The sequence below is a fragment of the Pollicipes pollicipes genome, unplaced genomic scaffold, assembly GCF_011947565.3.
Source record: "Pollicipes pollicipes isolate AB1234 unplaced genomic scaffold, Ppol_2.1 Scaffold_7243;HRSCAF=8683_pilon_pilon_pilon, whole genome shotgun sequence".
NCBI classification, from domain to species: Eukaryota; Metazoa; Arthropoda; class Thecostraca; order Pollicipedomorpha; family Pollicipedidae; genus Pollicipes; species Pollicipes pollicipes.
This window is the reverse complement of record NW_023597042.1, coordinates 109,365-126,939: the sequence shown is the minus strand read 5'-3', so window position 1 is coordinate 126,939 and position 17,575 is coordinate 109,365. Positions and strand designations below refer to the sequence as shown.

Sequence of the window (17,575 nt, the reverse complement as noted above, 5' to 3'; positions counted from 1 at the left end):
CGCTTACCTCTGAAGGCCATCGTTTTCAAGTTTTTGAAAAACGAAAACCAGAAAAATACTTGTATTGGTTACTCTGCAAGTCGCGCTGCCAACTGTGGTGTGGCAGCTCCAGTCTCTCATAGTTCACCGCCTTTTGTCCTCATATCAGGTCTGTGCGCTCGTGCCGAAGACAGATCTGCTTAACCAGTGGTGCCTACTCTGCAATGAGCCACAATACGGGCCAGCTTCGCTCCATTGTAGCTCGTGACAGCAATTGCCAGTGGTGACATGCCGTCAGCACGCCATGCACCGTGATGGGATAGATACATAAACCAACAATATCACCACGATGAAATATATTGTGATAGCAATGCTCACGGTAGTGTATTTTCCTCCTCAAATAGTAGCGTCATGGAATGTTGTTTACGACAACGTACTCCAAAACATTTACAACACAAGCCAAACACATCCTGCCATCCATCTTCAGTCCTCTCACACCTTGCCGGTGGGTAGTGTCCAGGCGGCCGGGAATGCGCGCGGCACCACCCGCCGACCAGGGACGGCCGAGACCAGCACAGCGCCCAGGCGGCCGGAGTGCGCGCGGCTCCGCCCGCCGCCGGCCGCCCGCGGACCGGGGACGACCGGGACCGGTGCCGGGAGGCTCAGTTGGATCGCGAAGCAGCCGAGCAGGCCGGCGCCGGGGCTCACTCTAGCCTCAGTTGGATCGCGGAGCAGCCGAGCAGGCCGGCGCCGGGGCTCACCCCAGCCTCAGTTGGATCACGAAGCAGCCGAGCAGGCCGGCGCCGAGGCTCACTCAGCCTCAGTTGGATCGCGAAGCAGCCAAGCAGGCCGGCGCCGGGGTTCACTCCAGCCTCAGTTGGATCGCGAAACAGCCGAGCAGGCCGGCGCCGTGCTCGATCCGGACACGGGCGTAGTAGACGCCGGCCGCTAGCTCCTCCGGAATGTGCACGGCCGCCAGGTCCACCAGCACGTTGTCTAGGCGGTACTCACCCTGCGGGCACACCGGCCGGACATGGGCATGCAGTGGGTGGAGAGTGGAGGTGGGGGTTCGGATTGGCAGGGTTCGAATGGATTCGAATCTTGCGAGTCCCAAATATTTAAAGGGAGGATTGGAGCCTGTCGCCAGAAATCAAACCGAATTCTGAGGGTTATCTTACAAATTTTCCATTTAATGGATTACATATGACCTGGATTTACATTTTATTCACGTAAACCAAATTCATCACGCCTTTATCGGCAGGGTATCAAGCAGAGTTACCCAAGGTGCTTTCCATAGAAAGAGGCATTCGTTCAATACTTCAATGCCAATAATTGAATCTATTCGAATCTTTTGTAATCTCGAGTCCGAATCCATCTGCCTGAGGATTCCAAGCACCAAAAGCTGTGAATCTCCATTTCTAGGGACGGCTGTGCCGATCGCTGAGGCACGCAGCGGAGCGAGCGGTCTCCAAGAATGGTCCGCCGCGCGGAAGGAGGGGGGAGGGGGGCGGGATTATGGCGCCGCCGCCACGCGACGCTGCCCGGCGCGGGTAAGACCGGACGCGGCCTTCAGGGAACGGGGCGTGCCGCCAGCATGAGGCGCAAGTCACAACGTAGCTGAACGGTGCTCATCCATCGCATGCCGACACGTGTGGGACACCCGACGGGACGGACTTCGTGTCCTTTGCTATCGAGGTGTTCAGCATCTGTGGACTGGGTCCTGACATGAGTGATGTGCATCCTTTTGAACAAAATCTGGGAAATTGTCAAGGTAACGATTATTTTTATGAGGCTTTGACTGTTGGTGCTAGGTTTTAGCTGTATGGAACATGGTCTTTGGGTTTGGGGCTCCGTGCGCTCCCCTCCGTTGGAAGTTACGTGGCTTTGCATGAGCTGAGGATATGAATATTTTAAGTGCAAGACGTAGATGGAGCTCCATCTGTAAAATTTTGAAAAGTTTTCCCACAAAAAACATGCACTTCCGTCGAAATAGCTTTTTCGTTAAGTGCCATGCCCTCCAACGGCAAACGAACAAACATACTCGTCGTTGCTGGCTGCAAACAATTGCCGTGAGGGAGGTGATGTAGTAAATGTTGCACTTCCCGAGATGTTGTTTGTTACAGAAAGCCACTCGCTTGGTGTTTGCATGTACAGCGGGTGACAGCGGTGTTGATGTGCCCGTCTAGGTTATACTACACCGCCTACGATATCAGGAAGTTTGCAGGTAAGGAACACGCCTTTTTTGACTGAGTGCTCCATTGTTGGCACTTAAAGTGGGTGATTCGTATTTGTATGGTGTTTTGAACCGAATCAGCCATTTTGAAGATCATTCGGCACAGTTCACAATTCTGCCCTTTTTAGGACCTAACGCCCTCTAGTTTCTGAGATATACGCCCTCGAAGATATGCAGACCATATCGGGCAAACTATTTCAGTCACCCAGGCATCCACAACGCCAAAATGACGTCATTTAGATTCTCCCATCCCATTAGCCATGCGGCGATCAAGGCCAATAAAAAACACAAATGTCGAATCGTCCATATCTGGCTTTCGTGAGCACGATTTCTAAATATAACGGCTGTCAAATGGCTTTCAGCTGATCTTGTGGTGTTGATGCCGCAATCAAGCGATGACCTATTGAGGAGCATATTTTTGAACAGAAAAATTGTGTTGTCTACAGCAGCCTTTTCCACTTAAAAGCATGCTAGTAGCTATAAAAGAGCTTATTCTATCACATCTCATTCATGCTTCAATATATTCGAATATGAAGCATTTCCTTTAAGCCGGAACGCAAATTTCAAAGGCGACTTGCACGTCGCAAAGTTGAAAGCTACCAGCCCACCGGACACCATTTGGTGGCCATTGGTGAGGCGAGGACGGCAAGCTCGCGCTTATGCAGAGAGAAGCATGTGTATGACCAAGCTTTTGAAGGAAACGGCGTGTTTAGAACGCCACACCAGGAGCCGATGAGCTCAGCTGAGTTCTTACCGGGCCCACCGGGCACAGGCACGGTATGTGATTCTCGACGAAGAAGGGCGGACAGGTGCCGTTGGTGGGAGTCGGTATGAGTTGGCAGGCGTCTTTGAAGGAGCAGCTGCCGATCGCCCCCTCTAGGCAGGGTATCGTCACCCACCAGAACAGCACGTGGCGCTGCACCTTCATCGCCACCTGGAAACGGAGCACGATCCATCTTCATACAGACAAACGGTCCGACAGCCTGGTTCAGCTTGATTCTCCCCATTTTCAGACACCGGAGCAAACCAAGCATAGAATGAGCCCGCTTCGTGACGATGCGCGGGCGTCCAGAAGTGTTGGGACCGGGGTCCGGCGAGAGGACCACAGGAACGGGGACCTTTTTCTGGCGCTCCGGTGACTGCAGTACGGCTGCCATCACTGCGCAGTAGGAAGGCGACCGGCGGTCACAGCGGGGGTAGGTCCGGAGGAGGCTCTGAGGACCACGGATGGAGACTGCAGACCGGCGACTCCGGCACCAGGGGCGGCCGGAACCTGGGACCGGTGCCAGCGACGGGAAACGTGGAACCGTTGCCGGTGGCGGGAACCTGGGACCGTTGCCAGTGACGGGGAGCCTGGGACCGGTGCCAGTGACGGGAACCTGGGACCGATGCCAGTGACGGGAACCTGGGACCGGTGCCAGTGACGGTGAACCTGGGACCGGTGCCAGTGACGGTGAACCTGGGACCGATGCCAGTGACGGTGAACCTGGGACCGATGCCAGTGACGGGAACCTGGGACCGGTGCCAGTGACGAGAAACCTGGGACCGGTGCCAGTGACGGTGAACCTGGGACCGGTGCCAGTGACGGGAACCTGGGACCGGTGCCAGTGACGAGAAACCTGGGACCGGTGCCAAGGATGAGGAGCCTGAGATCCCCGACCATGAAATGGGAACAAAACCTGTGACCAGATACCGGGACCAAGACAGCAAAGTTCACACCGGGACCAAATCGTAGGGTAGAATGGACCGAGGACGACAAACCGGGATCAGATACAGCGGGCACCGAGGGTATGTGCGACCATCGCCTCAGAAACAGTGATCGGGGAGGAAGACCGGGAAAGTTCATTCACCAACACCACCAAAGCCGCATGAGCCGTCATCGGGGACCTGACTGATAATAAGTGAAGGCCCTGCATTCTTCGGCCGATGCCGGGATAAAAAACTCCTTGGCAAAATTAGGTGTGCGGGTGGGTGGGGCGGGGGGAAGGCATGCCACAAGTCGCTCGTCGGTGCACTCAGGCGACCTGATCGGTGAGGTCGATGAGTTTTGGGCTGTAACACCCCAGCAGATAACATACCTCCCAGAGTCCCCACTATCACCCAGCCGCCTACCTTGATGGGCGACTGGACCTGCGCGGTCAGCACGACATCGGCGCTGAGGTTAAAGGTCGACTTCAGGTTGATGACGTCAGGCACGTCGAGTGACCGCAGTTGGATCGGGTCATGGTCCGTGCCGCAGTTGGAGAAGGTCACGAGCGTCACACGCTGGGGCTGCAGCAGGCGTCAAACGGCGTTGATAGCTTGCTGATGCGAATAGAAACACAATACTATACAATACAATCAAAAATAAAAATAACACAAGCGAGTTATGCATAGTTCATCTAGAGCTGCAAAGCAAATAACCGGCGTTCTTTTTTGTCATAAGTTCCAGTCGAAGGTTTTAAGTCCTTTTACATTTAAGCTTGATGTGTAGCCACACCTGCATGTGACGCTACGCTGCACAAAAACATCCCTCTCTCCCTTGTCACGCCGCCGTCACGTTCGGTCCGTTCCATCGAAACCCCCTCCCTCTGCACGCGCGACGTAATGTATGGACGGATCCCTTTCACAGACAAGCGGCTCTCGTCGCCACCAAGCGGACGGCCGTTTGTTTTTGTACGCCGGCTCGTTCATAGCCGACGCCACCCCGCCAGACCAGCCGCGATAGCCATCTGCTGTGCGTGGCGAGACAAAGGCGGGGGTCGGAGGCGAACGGACGTGGGTCGGAGGGTGGAGCGCGACGGCTCATCGTCAGTCCGTTCACGGGTGCGCATGCTCGGCGGCTGTTCGTCGCCCCAGCGAGCGCACTGTGACACTGAACCGTTTTAGTCTCTCTATGGACTGGTGCCATGGACGTGCGACGTTTTTCGAGATTTCTGTCCCGCGCTTATTAAGGAAGACATGGCACCCAAGAAAGAAACGTCGCATGGTTAAGCTCACGATATCATGGCAAACGGCTTAGGCATGCGTCTTGCCACCTGTGACGCAGCATTTCACGCAATGTAGCGTATTAGCACAACGGAAAGCCAGTCTAACATCTGAACGCAACGATCGCCTGATCGGATATAAACATTCAAAACACGTGCAGAGCCGACTGTGGCTTGGCACGTGAGACAAAAGTTTTTTCGAGCACTGGGTTCCTTGAATGGATGAATGGGTGCGTGGACTCTGACCTGACATGCAGAGACCAATCGTGCAGCATACCCAACGTACTCACCCGTGCATAATGAACCTGCTTGTCGGCACTGTTGACACGTCCAAATGGCGGCAGCTCATTCCGCCAGCGCTCTTGGGGGTCGTTGCCCGCCTTGTTCGCCTCGTACCGCGCCGCTGTGCCGGCTACCAGCAGGATGACGGCAGCAGCGCTCCACGCCAGACCTCGCCGCCCGGACATGATCGCCAGAGTGACGCTGGAAGCGAGCGTCCCTTACCGCCCGCGGTGGCCGGAGACCCCCCCCCCTCCCCCTCCGCCTGCGGTCCGGCAGGACGGGTCGGAGATACGCTGCCGGTCCGGCATTACGCCACAGGACGCTGGCCTACGCGGGATGTGACGTCACGACAACTGGAGGGTCGACGGTGTTGTTTTGAGTCCGGAAAACGGCGGAAGAGGCGCTGTGGGGACGCTGTTACTCCAGGCATGTTGATGATACAGACAGATGAGTAGCATGTGTGAGAGCTCGGCGGTTCATGTGTCGGATGACAGACAAAACGCCGCAGCAGCTCATGCTGGCCTCGACAGAATCTCAGCAGAGTGGGCGGAAACAACTTGCCAATCTTGCCAATCTTGCGCCCGTAGCGCCTCCGTCTTCCTACCAGCAACTCGGTGGTGAGTCGGGTCTCCAGCGAGGATGCGCCCGCCAGGGCTGCCCCGGCTGCAGCGTGGATTCGCGGCGAGGAGTGGGTGGAGATCCGCGTTCACCGTCAAACGGTCTCGGTGCTTCATACGAAGGGAGGAAAAGATGTGCTGATGCTTAGTTTATTACTGTTCACAAAATACGACAGTGACCGGTGGGATCAAGCACTGAGTCTATAACACACTTAGCGTATTGCAGCCGCGGCAAAATACGTTGATTAGTGAAACCCAGCAATACTTGCCTGAAAAAATTGGCGTTCGAATGTGATTGTAGGAACATGAATAACTGCAGTTAAATGCTGTTCATGGCACTGTAATTTATCCAACATAAGACGACGACAAAGCACGCATGCACTCGAGCTCCAGGATAACCCACCTCACAACGGGTGCTGCCCTCTTTAGCCCATCTCGGGGAGGCTACCGTACAGAGCGCCCAGAGCGGACACTCGTATAGTAACACTCTACTCAACGAGTGCGCGGGGCCGCCAGCCTTCGGCGCCTGCTGCTGGCGATTCCTGCCGCCTGCGCCTCGTGCCGAGCGATCCTCTCCGCACCACCATCTGCAAATGCTCGGGAAAAGGTGAGCCCAGTCGACTGCACAACTGGCTACATAGCCCTTAGCGTTTCTTTTCCCTGCAATATCTTAGAGTTAAATTTTGCTATATTTGGGTAAATGTGGCTGTGCCCCTTCTGCTCTCCCCGCCGCCATATCTGTCATCCCTTGGGTAAATGTGGCTGTACCCATTCTGCTCTTCCCGCCGCCTTGTCTGTCGTTCCTTGGGTAAATGTGGCTGTACCCATTCTGCTCTTCCCGCCGCCTTGTCTGTCGTTCCTTGGCATATTCAATGCCGGGGATGGTTCACGCGCCGCGCAATGGAGAAATCGTACAACAGGCTGTTCATACATTACGTTACAGATGCAGGGGAGAGGTTGATAAAGCGTAACCGAAACGTAATGAGAGGGCAGGGTCCTAAGTTGGACAGCGTAACTTTACGCTCGGGTGTGGTTGCGAATCATGCTAGTCTTTTTAATATGCTTTTCAAACCGTTGGATCCTTGCCATGGCAAACAACGCGTCCATGTTAAGTTTGCATCTCTTCATACCCCTGACAACTCGCGCTCAATAAGGGGCCGAACGGACGTGACCTTTTTTGGGACATTACACTTGGCACAGCGTAACCATGGGGAGGGAGGGGAGTCGTCAGCGCAAACAGCACGTAATCAGGGGAGGGGGTAGAGAAATGGCCAGAAATGCGTAGTGTAATACATAGACGGCCTTCGAAGGCGATGGACAGTACACCTTACCCCTCTGCGTGGCGATCAATCCAACGGAATGCCGGATGACACTTTTAGCTATGTGGACCATACAGATGGGACACAAATTACGCAATCCAAGCTATAGCCGACTGCCTGCATCACAAGCCTACCGACGCGCTTATGATATCTGGGCGGAATCTGGGCTGCAGACTCATCGAATCAGGCGTCTGTACGCCTACAATATGCCTCTTTGTTCTGCTGTGCTCGGTGCAACCCCAGTGCAACTGGAACGGTCCCGCGAGCGCAGCCCGTGCACGGTAGTCCGCGGGCGCGGCAGATGCGACGCAATAGTTCCTCACAGCGAGTCCTGCGAGGTGCCCTGCCCAGCACGCATGACAGCGCCACACAGACGTGAAGATGAGAGCCCCCACCCGGAAGCGCAGGAACCGCAAGTCTCACGCACAGCGGAGCCGTGCTAGGTGGCCGCCCGGAGCCTGGATATGGGTCCCAGCGCTGGCTGATCCGAAGGACGTGCCGATGTTCATACGTACACGTTTCCCCCGCCGTATGGCGCAACACCCTGGGAGGCGAGCTCCTGCGAACGTAGTAGTCACTAGCGCTTACTTATTGAACTTTCAAGGATCTCCGGGTTTCTCCGCAGTACGAAACACGCGCAGCGTCGGTTGCCTAATTGATGCGAGTTGATGGGCGTTCCGCCTTCCGCTGCTCAGTAACATCAGCAAGAGCAACGCGAGGATGCTAAAACGGCGCTGCTCGTGCCGCTGCTGACCCCTCGACATCGCGCTAAACATTCCACGCCGCAAAATAAAAACATGTTTCGGGCGCCGCGATCTCGCCGTTCTCGCATGCGACAGTGACGAGCACCGCCGCGCCCAACCCACGCAGCATGGGCGAGCACATCTGACCGGATGCCGCACCGCTCGGTGACCCCGGGACCGGATGGGACGGCCCTATCGCCCACGCCGTACGAGCCCACGAGGCGCTATCGCTGCTCGGAACCAGAAGCGTCGCAGATGTCCTGTCAGCAGGCGCCCTCTGTCCCGGCTGGCCGAGGCTCCAAAATCCGAGGCCCAGCTGTTGCTATCTGCATTTCATTCCGAGAACCGCCGGCGAAACGTACGTGCGTCCGTGGTCGGTGGTGGTTGCGTCGTCCGTGGTCCAAACCGCACGTCCATCAGAGCGTAGTTTATTTAGTAGTGCCAACATCCCTCGTACGGAAAAGAAGTTTCAGTAACTGGTAAAACAACGTGCGAAAGCCGGCAGAGCGTGCACTGGTGATACCGACAAATGCCTAAAGGGGAAGAGGTGCTGCCTGGCGACCGCCCGGTAAAACCCAGATAAAAGCTTCCGGCGCCGCCACGAGGAAGGGACCACCGGTGGCCTGCTCCGCTCGGCCGCACACCGGGTCAGAAGTCCCCGCAGCGCCGATCAGCGCCGCGCTGAACCTAACACGGAGACGCGCGCGGAACAGAAGAGCGAGGGGCGTCTCCGGACGCGGCGAGACCGGCTCGCGTCAGGGCGGTCTTCAGTCGTCATCTTCGTCGCCCTCGTCCGACTCGGCCTCCTCCAGCCAGGTCAGCCACTGGTTCACCTGGAGGCGGGGCGGAGAGATCAGCGTCAGCAACCGTCGACGTTGGCAGCAGGCGAGACGCGCGCAGGCCGACGGACGGGGTCCAGACGTGTGATAAGTGTCAGCTGTTGCCTGCCCGACAGACAGACTGCGAATCCCATGGAACATCCCATGAATGAGTCGTACAACGCCTTTAACGAGACATGAGGGTCTAACATACACCTTGGGGATCGACTGGACACCAATAAATCGAACGACGATCACACAAAACCCACCGAGATCTGAATAGCGACGCTCCCTGAACCCCCTCCCTCCACCCCCGTCGTGGCAGCAGCCGGCGCCTTCTGCCGCGGCTATCGGGGCCCTATGCCGCCGGGTCGGGCGCTCCGCCTCCGTAACCACGTCACGGTCGCCGCCCGTCCGCACCCGGTGCGTCCCAAGCCGCTCCGCACCGCACCTGGAACAGCGCCTTGCCCTTGCCGGGATACTCGTCGTTGACGTCCTCCTTCCAGCGCAGGAACGCCTCCTCCTCGACGATCTCCAGGTCGTAGAGCAGGTTGAACCAGCGCAGCAGCATGCCCTTGGGGAACTGGTGCTGGTAGCAGTACACCTGTGGACAGGAAGCGCAGCACCGCGCTCAAGACGTGTGTCCAGACCGCTGCCGATCTCACCCAGCAGCGACGCTCCACCGCCCGTCCAGACCGGACTCACGTATAGGACATGACAGCAGCGCACCCAAACAAGTCAACTGGCAGACCCTGGGCGCCCGACTAACATACCACCGGCCACTACGTCGCGTACTATCCCTCTCCACAACGTTATCGCCCGCACAGCGCCGTCCCTGCCAGACACACGCGGGTGCCGCACCTGCAGGGCGTAGGTGGCCGTGACTTGCAGCTGCACGTGCTCGTGCGTGAAGGCCTGCAGCACCTGGCGGAAGCGCTGCAGCAGCTCGCGCTCGCGCTCCTGCAGCGCCTTGTCCGGCATCTGGGTGCGGTCCACGTCGGCGGCCAGCGTCGTTTGCTGCACGCACGGACAGACGCATACACCGATCAGCACAGGGCAGGGCAATGCACGTCAGTCGGACGCTGCATCGACGACCGCGGGCAGCGTTCAGAAATCACTTGGTGATCGGACCGTGTGCTGTGGTTTTGTCGAGGTCTCGCTTATTTCGACTCACATTCTGAAGTAAGGCATCATTCGCATCTCATCCCATAATCCCGGTATCTGATCCCGCAATCCCGTCCCATGATAAACGCATTAACTCACAGCTGGTGACAATGGTAGCACCTAAATATGAGACCAGGCGCGCGGCGGATCACCGAAACGTCACCACATAGTGCCCCCGTCGAACTCACCTCGGTGATAAAGCGGATGACGCTGCTGAAGAGGGCGCCGACGAAGTCGCGTTCCTGGTGGAGCGCGGCCGGCACGTTAGCGCGGATCCACTTGTAGAAGGCGGCCTCGGATGGGTCGGCGGCCAGCTGGCGCACCAGCTGCGCCGGTAGCGGCAGCAGCGGGCACAGGAAGGCCAGCTGCCGCTCGTCCAGCACCTCGGCCAGACGCTCCTTGGTGCGCTCGGCGGCCGGCAGCTGCGTCAGCAGGCTCGTCTGTCGGCGGCGACCGACGATAACGTCAGAGATGACGCAAGGCCGACGGTGACGGCAGAGCGACGCTCCCAGACGGCGGCCGCAGCGTCCCGCCGAGATGGACGATTGATTATTGGGATTTTCGGGCGCGCCAACTGCTGAGGTCATGCCGCGCCCATGGCAACAACTTTGCCTAATGAGTGGGGTGTACATATAATCTTGGGCCAAATGTCCTTGAAAAATGAGAACACCTGTTTTGAATGTAGCCAATAGTGTCACCCATCCGCGGCAATGCGGCGCCAGGGCACGGCAGATCAGACAGAGGGCCCTACCAATCACGGTATTACCAGCAGACACAAGACGCTGACTCGTACAAGGGAGAAATTGGCAGGTCCAACGCCGCCATCGGACACAGCTGCAGCAAGCGCGTGCATCGACACCCGACGCCCTACCGTGGGCAGGAGTCGCCGAGCGGCCGCGCGCCGGCTGTGGACGCCGCGCGGTCTCACCTTGGTCTTGGTGCAGAGCGCCATCAGCTGTTGGTTGTCCATCTGCTCGCTGAGCCGCTGCAGCACGATGAAGAAGAGCGGGAAGTGGGCGCCGCCCTCGCATTGGGCCGCCACGTCGCCCAGCTCCAGCAGATCAGCCCGCACCGCCGCCGCCAGACCGCCTGCCGACAGCCAGACACGGATGCAGGCGGCGCCACCACAGGGTCATTCAGGACGGCACGAGACAGGGCCGATCCCAGCATGTGGCCAGCCCCGGCGGGACCGGCGCTGAACGGGACTGTTTACGGGACTGAGCACGGTGTAATGTAACTGACACGGCATCATTCGGCAGAAAGATCAGCAGTGAACACCAACACCTTTCCACACGAAACCAGACGCAAAAACCACGCTGCCATTAGCATCGCACTGGCTCGAGTTGCCACTTCTGGCAACATCTCAGGCATCACCACGACAGGCCAGCTGGCATTTAGTCCGCAATAGCCAGGACACCGTATCAGCCTCACAGCGGGCTGTACAGCAGCCCGAGGGCGGCCGTGGCGCGAGGGCTGACCTGCCGCCTGTTCCTTGACGTCCAGGTCGTCTTCCAGTCCGTCGATGAACTGATGGAACGCGTCAGCCGAGTGGTGAGGCGGCAGCGTGTCAGCCTTGTGGACGGCCGTCAGCAGCTCCACCAGCTGCACCCGCTCCTCCTCTGCCGGCCGGCCGACGGTACGTCAGCGCGGCTACCACACGCAGACAGGGGCAAAGACCACACCGCGACCGACACACACCAGCTGACAGCACTCATAACTTGGGCACAGCCCGGCCCCACCGCGGCCGCCGCTATGAACGGGCACTGGCCGGATCCGCGGACACGTCCCAGCTCCCCTGTCGGCACAGGCCCAACGGCGGAGCTTCGGACCCCTTGCCTGCCGCCCCCCCCCCCCCCCCACACACACACTTACCTGAACGCTGCATGCCGCGCGCCAACATCTGCTGCACCACGTGGCTGGTCAGGCTGTCGGGCACCTTGCAGTCGCGCCAGGCGGCGGCGGCCGCGTCCAGCGCGCCGCCGGCCCACAGCTCGTGCAGCAGGGCCAGCGCCGAGCCCACCACCTCCTCCCGGCCGGCGGCGCGAGCCTTGGCGCGCGGCTTGTCGTGGGACGCCTGCGGCCGACACCGGGTCGCGGTCAGCTGAGCGTGGGGGCTGGGAGCGGCGAGCCGGAACACGCGGCTCGAGCCAATGCGAGCTTACTGCCAAACGGCCATAGGCTGACCGGCACCATCGCAACACCGCCACAGACGCGTCATTCCGCGACTCCACGCAGATCGCTGGGCTAGCTTTATCTCTGATTACCTCCCTCTATCCTGATTCCCTCCCTTCATTCCCTTACTACAAGCCCATCACTGCCTCCCAAAATCACGTGCCATCCCACTCGAAGTTATCGACATCACCCTCCTGTAGCCTATCATCGTTGCTCTCAGCCAGCGCCCAAGGAGCGGGCCTCACGCACCTTGATGATGGGCGGCGCCTCGTTCTTGGTCATGGAGATGGGCCGCGTGCCGACAGACAGGTTCTTGGGCACCATGGAGGGCGCCTGGGGCTTCAGCACCATCGAGTTGGCGGCCGGTCGCAGCGACAGGTCCTCCGGCCCAGACGGGTTTACTATCATCCGCTTGAACCGCGGTGGCAGGTCTTTAGCGCCACCTGCGGCCGGACGTGCTACGGTCAGCCGACAACGCAAGGTCATGGGCGCAGTCAAGGCAGCATGCCAGCTGTTTGTCGAACTGTGGTATCGGCTATAGGGCTACCAACTGGTGTTGACTGTGTCACATTTCGTGCTGGGCTGGTGCGATACTCATACCTCAATGGACCACTTATGGTTGAATAAAGTCACAAGCCAGGCTGAACAATGCCAATGCCAACACTACAGTGATGTCAACATTCACACTACCCCCATTAAGTGACTGGCAGCAGACCCTGCACCGCGCCCATCAGTACCAGATTGACCATTACGGTTTCATGGCGCTATGACTGCTGTAGTGCTGTAGGGCCCATCAACAGTACCAGACGGCACCTAGTTACACGCGAGCTGCCGGAAGGCAACTATCGGGTCGGAGGACGAGCGTCTGACTCAAGACACGTCATTTTGCCAGACGACAGCACATTCAGCCATCGACGCGCCACTCTGCAGTTCGACCCAGATGGAGGGATGGATATATATATATATATATATATACGGTTTGTTCTAGCCCTCCTTCCATTCCCTTACTACATGTCCAGTTGACTCGCAAAATCGCCTGCCATTCAGCCCACAGTTGCTGGTTGACAGGCACTGGCCACTGCCACGGCTCCCGGTCTGGCTCACCATTCCCGAATCCCTGCGGCTGCGCGCCGTGCTTGCCGCCGTAGCCGGCCTGCTGCGGGGGGAACCGTCCGCCGCCGGCGCCGCCCCGGCCGGGCAGCATGGCGTGCGCCGGCTGGCGGCCGTTGGAGCGGCCGTCCAGCCCGATGACGCCCGGCCCGGTGCCCAGCGTGCTGAAGCCCACCGGCAGGCTGCCAAACACGTCCTCCATGCCGCGCTGACGGCCGCCGCCCGGCGCCATCATGGGCAGCGCCGGGAACGAGCGCGACGGCGGCGCCGCCCGGCCGGGCGGCAGCACGCCGGCGGCGCGCGCCTCCTGCCGGATCGAGCTGATGGTACGCGGCCCGTCCGGCCGGTTCACGGCGCGCACCTGTCGGTCAGAGGGGTGCCGGGTCAGTGTCACACCTGGGACGCCGGTCACGTCCGTCTCACGCGCACACTGGCGCTTCGACGAACAGATGGACGACAGCTGAACATCAGACATAACAAACAAACAAAGATGGATCACAGCGCCGTCGCCTTTCAGCGCCAGCATCTGCAGTTCTGACGCCCGGAACCACTGCTCCGGCGCTCTCACCTGCCAGTTGTGGGCTCTGAGCTCGGCGGTGTTCTGCAGCATGAACCGTATGCGGTTGGGCAGTTCGGGCTGCTCAGCCAGCTGGTCCATGCGCCGGAAGTACTGGTCCATGAGCGGGCGGGCCCGCTCCGTGTCCAGGCGAGCGCCGCAGGTGCGCATTATCTGACAGGCGCATTCCACGTCCTCCGAGAGGTCGCGCAGCTGCTGGTGCCGCTTCTTGGCCAGCAGCTGCTGGATGCACGAGTGCAGCACGGCCTCGTGCAGCATGCCCATCTTGCCGAGCTCGCAGATGAAGCGGATGTTGCCCAGCATCTTCTGCTTGGCCAGCTGGCGCTGCTCCTCATCGCTGGCGGATAGCGGTCCATCGCGGTCGTCGAACACCTGCAGCGGCCGGGGCGGGCGTCAGGCGGGCACGGCTGGCCCACACGACTGGGCGACGAATGCCCGACACCGGATCCCAAACGTGACCAGCGAGCAGTGCACAACGATTCAGACCCGTAAAGATCAAAATACACACACTTGAAAGGCAGGTGGACACCCAACAGACGAGCCAATATCTCTGATTTGACATCCCACGCGAGAAGTTTTACACTCAAACTTCGCAAGTGGGCCATCTTCAGCCCACTCTCGACAAAAGTGGGCCGCACATGGCACGGATCTGCGTGTGGTCAGGAGTGCCGCACGGGTCTCACCTGGTTGGCGTGGCTGCGGTTGTCAAACTCGTCCTTACACTTGTTGAGCAGCAGCCGAACAAAGGTGCACGGCGCATCCGGAGGGTCGAAGTTGGGAGCACTCTCAGACAGACGCTTGCATAGCTGCGCGTACAGGAAGCTGTACTTGGGCTCATCAAGTGCCTTGTCGAAGATCTGCGCCACATCATCACCAAGGGTCAATAACACGCCACTCATACAGTATGGTACACACAGTGGGACATTGACCTGATACAAGTGCACAACCGTACACATATAAATCAACGACAAAATTGCCCTCCCCAACCAAGCAACTGGTCAGTGACCATGGTCCATTGACGCCAGCGGACGTGTATGGTAACGCGGCAAATGCATACAAGCCGCGCATGACCCCGGAGCGCTAAATGGCGTCCTAATTTTTTAGGAGATATTTTTTCAAATATATATTTGAAAAAACGGCTGTGAAAATTAGCAATACTGCACATTTTATGTTCTGCTCCAGGTTCGGCTTGAAGTCGCGTTTTTTATCATGTCCGTGGCTTTGACTACGGCATTGGCTTTATGCCCTTTTTATCGGTGTCTTCAGCTTCGAATTCGTGCCTCTTCAGTTAGCTTGGTGGTTGACTTCGGTTTCGAACCCCATATAAGTTGTCTTTAGCTTTGACATCGTCACTTTTTCAAGGCACTTGCGAGGAGCCTCCACAAAGTCCATCTGTCCTGTTATCCCCATACATCATACATTTTAAGCCCTGCCCTGATAGAAGGAGGGGGTCGACGCCAACCCCCTTGAAATTTTCTGGGGATAACTCTCTGGCACGCCGCGCAATCACGCCCAATTTTTGAGTAACGTGTGGGGCATCCATTGCGGGTACTTTGACACCCAAAACGTATCCCTAGCATTCCCGGTTTGAGAGCAGCTGCGGTTTTTGAGGGACACTGCAGTGATGAAGGGCCGGCGCGAGTGGCGGGCGGCCGGCGACGGTTCTGCGGGCCGCTCGCCGCGAGCCGACATTGCTACATTAACAGAGCCGTACATCATAAATAAAAACCAATACAACACCAATGGCTTCATCTTTTTAGATTCAAACTCCAAAGCCATTGATTTCAGTTTCAGATTTCACCTTCATGTCAACGCCTTAGCTCCGAAGAATTCGTTAGTAAACCAATGGGCTATACACCAACTCAAAGCTTTCTCAACCCCACCTTTCCACTATGAATGCTGGCCACTCAGTTCAGTTTGTCCTATCACATGTGTCAGCTCCTCTCCATTGAACAGGTAAGCACATGACATATACTTACCTCTTTAAAAGTCACAACAATGCAATACATGATATCATCAAAATGGCAGCACACTTCTAGAGTATAGGTGGAAACCATACAATTTTTGCACATGGAACTTACCAGCAAGATGACACCTTTGAGGATCAGGCTTGAGTCGAGCCCAATGCGAAGGATGGCATCTGTTAATTTGTCAAACTTCTCGGGAGTGAGTTTGTTGAGGATGCCGCGAACCTGTGGAGCATCATGTGTTATGACATGGTGACAGAACTGCAATCAGCCATTATTACAATGCCCCTGGCCAAGCATGACATGTGAAATCCTGAGAGGGCTCCTTTCTGTCTGCAAGCAGCGCATAACAGTGCCAACACCACTGAAATTTCTACCAAAATATTCAAATGGGATCTACAAATTTGAGTGGCTACCTTGCTACTTTTTTCTCACCCTGATATGGTAAAATAAATTTTAGTTAGCCTCTTCAAAAAAACATTGGATTGCCAAAACCCAAAACATCACTAAATGCCACACATAGGTACAGACAACCTGCATAAGACAGGTAAAGTTAACCAAAAATATAAAACCAGACATATGTAATGCTAACTGCATGACTCTGAGCCATTATTGCCAGTGACATAGCCTGCACCCATCCCTCGCATAACCATGTGTTGCTCTCAGTGCAGCACAAGAAGCCATGACTGACACGGCTCATATGCCAGGGCAGTCTTATCAATAACTGGGGAGATTGTGAAAACACAAACAAAATAAACAAAGATTTTACAATCCACAGAATCATTACAGGCATGCCTACAACATTCTGGAAAACTGGCTTACCTTCCGGAAAATAGGATCGTGGTCTTGGGGAAATGCATCTCGTTTAAGCACAGAAGGTGGCACCCATCGGTTAAAAGGGTTGTTTGAGGAACTGGAATTGTCCCTGAAAAAGAACAGCAGTGTTAATTTGGATCAGCACACACTGGTTCTAAGCTGCAACATAATATCCTGCAGCATATCACAAAATTAGGTCTTAATCTCATTCATCTAGCTCTGTAAACAAAATAGACACCTCACTGCACTGATGGTTCCACACAAAACAATACAAGCTGACACAATCTTGACAAAGCCAGACACTATGTGCCTATCCCTCTTTCTACACTGCACCATCTCATTTCAAGCCCACTTTGGGTACAAGTAAGATGCCACATCATCAAACAAAGTACTTCAAAGATACATACCTCCCTCCCGAACCACGAGAAGCACTCCCGACTTCCCTGTCCAGTTCCGTTGTGGGTGGAATCTTGTTGCTGTATGAAACTTTAGGCTTAAAATTTAATATGGTTGATGGAGGGCCTGTAAAAAGAATACCACCCATTATACTTTCAATAACAAAAAGTGATGCACAGTCATAACAAAGAGCAGGCAAGATTGATGCAGACAGCTCAAGTTTGCAAGTTATTTCCATACCTTATACACAATATAAAAATGCCTATGTACTATTGGCATATTTCCATACCTTATACACAACATAACAATATCTATGCACTATTTGTATACAATGAACAGCATATCTCATGAAATGAAGCATGAAATAGTAAAGCACTGGTATCATGAAGTGTGATAATGTGCATGTGATGTGAGGT

The 17,575-nt window shown here is 56.6% G+C and overlaps 2 protein-coding genes across 2 annotated transcripts; both read right to left on the bottom strand.

Annotated features, from left to right (window-relative positions):
* Window positions 1-320: 320 nt before the first annotated feature.
* On the bottom strand, window positions 321-5,649 carry LOC119110875 (uncharacterized). Its single transcript, XM_037234749.1, has 4 exons — window positions 5,469-5,649; window positions 4,325-4,483; window positions 2,967-3,146; window positions 321-991 (listed from the first exon to the last, which is right to left on the bottom strand). Exons 1-4 carry the CDS (start codon window positions 5,643-5,645, stop codon window positions 842-844), a joined length of 666 nt encoding a protein of 221 aa, XP_037090644.1. The 5' UTR covers window positions 5,646-5,649; the 3' UTR covers window positions 321-841.
* A 2,902-nt stretch (window positions 5,650-8,551) lies between these two features.
* On the bottom strand, window positions 8,552-17,307 carry LOC119110871 (eukaryotic translation initiation factor 4 gamma 2). Its single transcript, XM_037234745.1, has 14 exons — window positions 17,171-17,307; window positions 16,770-16,872; window positions 16,062-16,172; window positions 14,664-14,837; window positions 13,972-14,352; window positions 13,398-13,764; window positions 12,543-12,736; window positions 11,994-12,195; window positions 11,600-11,740; window positions 11,050-11,210; window positions 10,310-10,561; window positions 9,819-9,974; window positions 9,409-9,561; window positions 8,552-8,972 (listed from the first exon to the last, which is right to left on the bottom strand). Exons 1-14 carry the CDS (start codon window positions 17,305-17,307, stop codon window positions 8,907-8,909), a joined length of 2,598 nt encoding a protein of 865 aa, XP_037090640.1. The 3' UTR covers window positions 8,552-8,906.
* Between the last annotated feature and the right edge of the window lie 268 nt (window positions 17,308-17,575).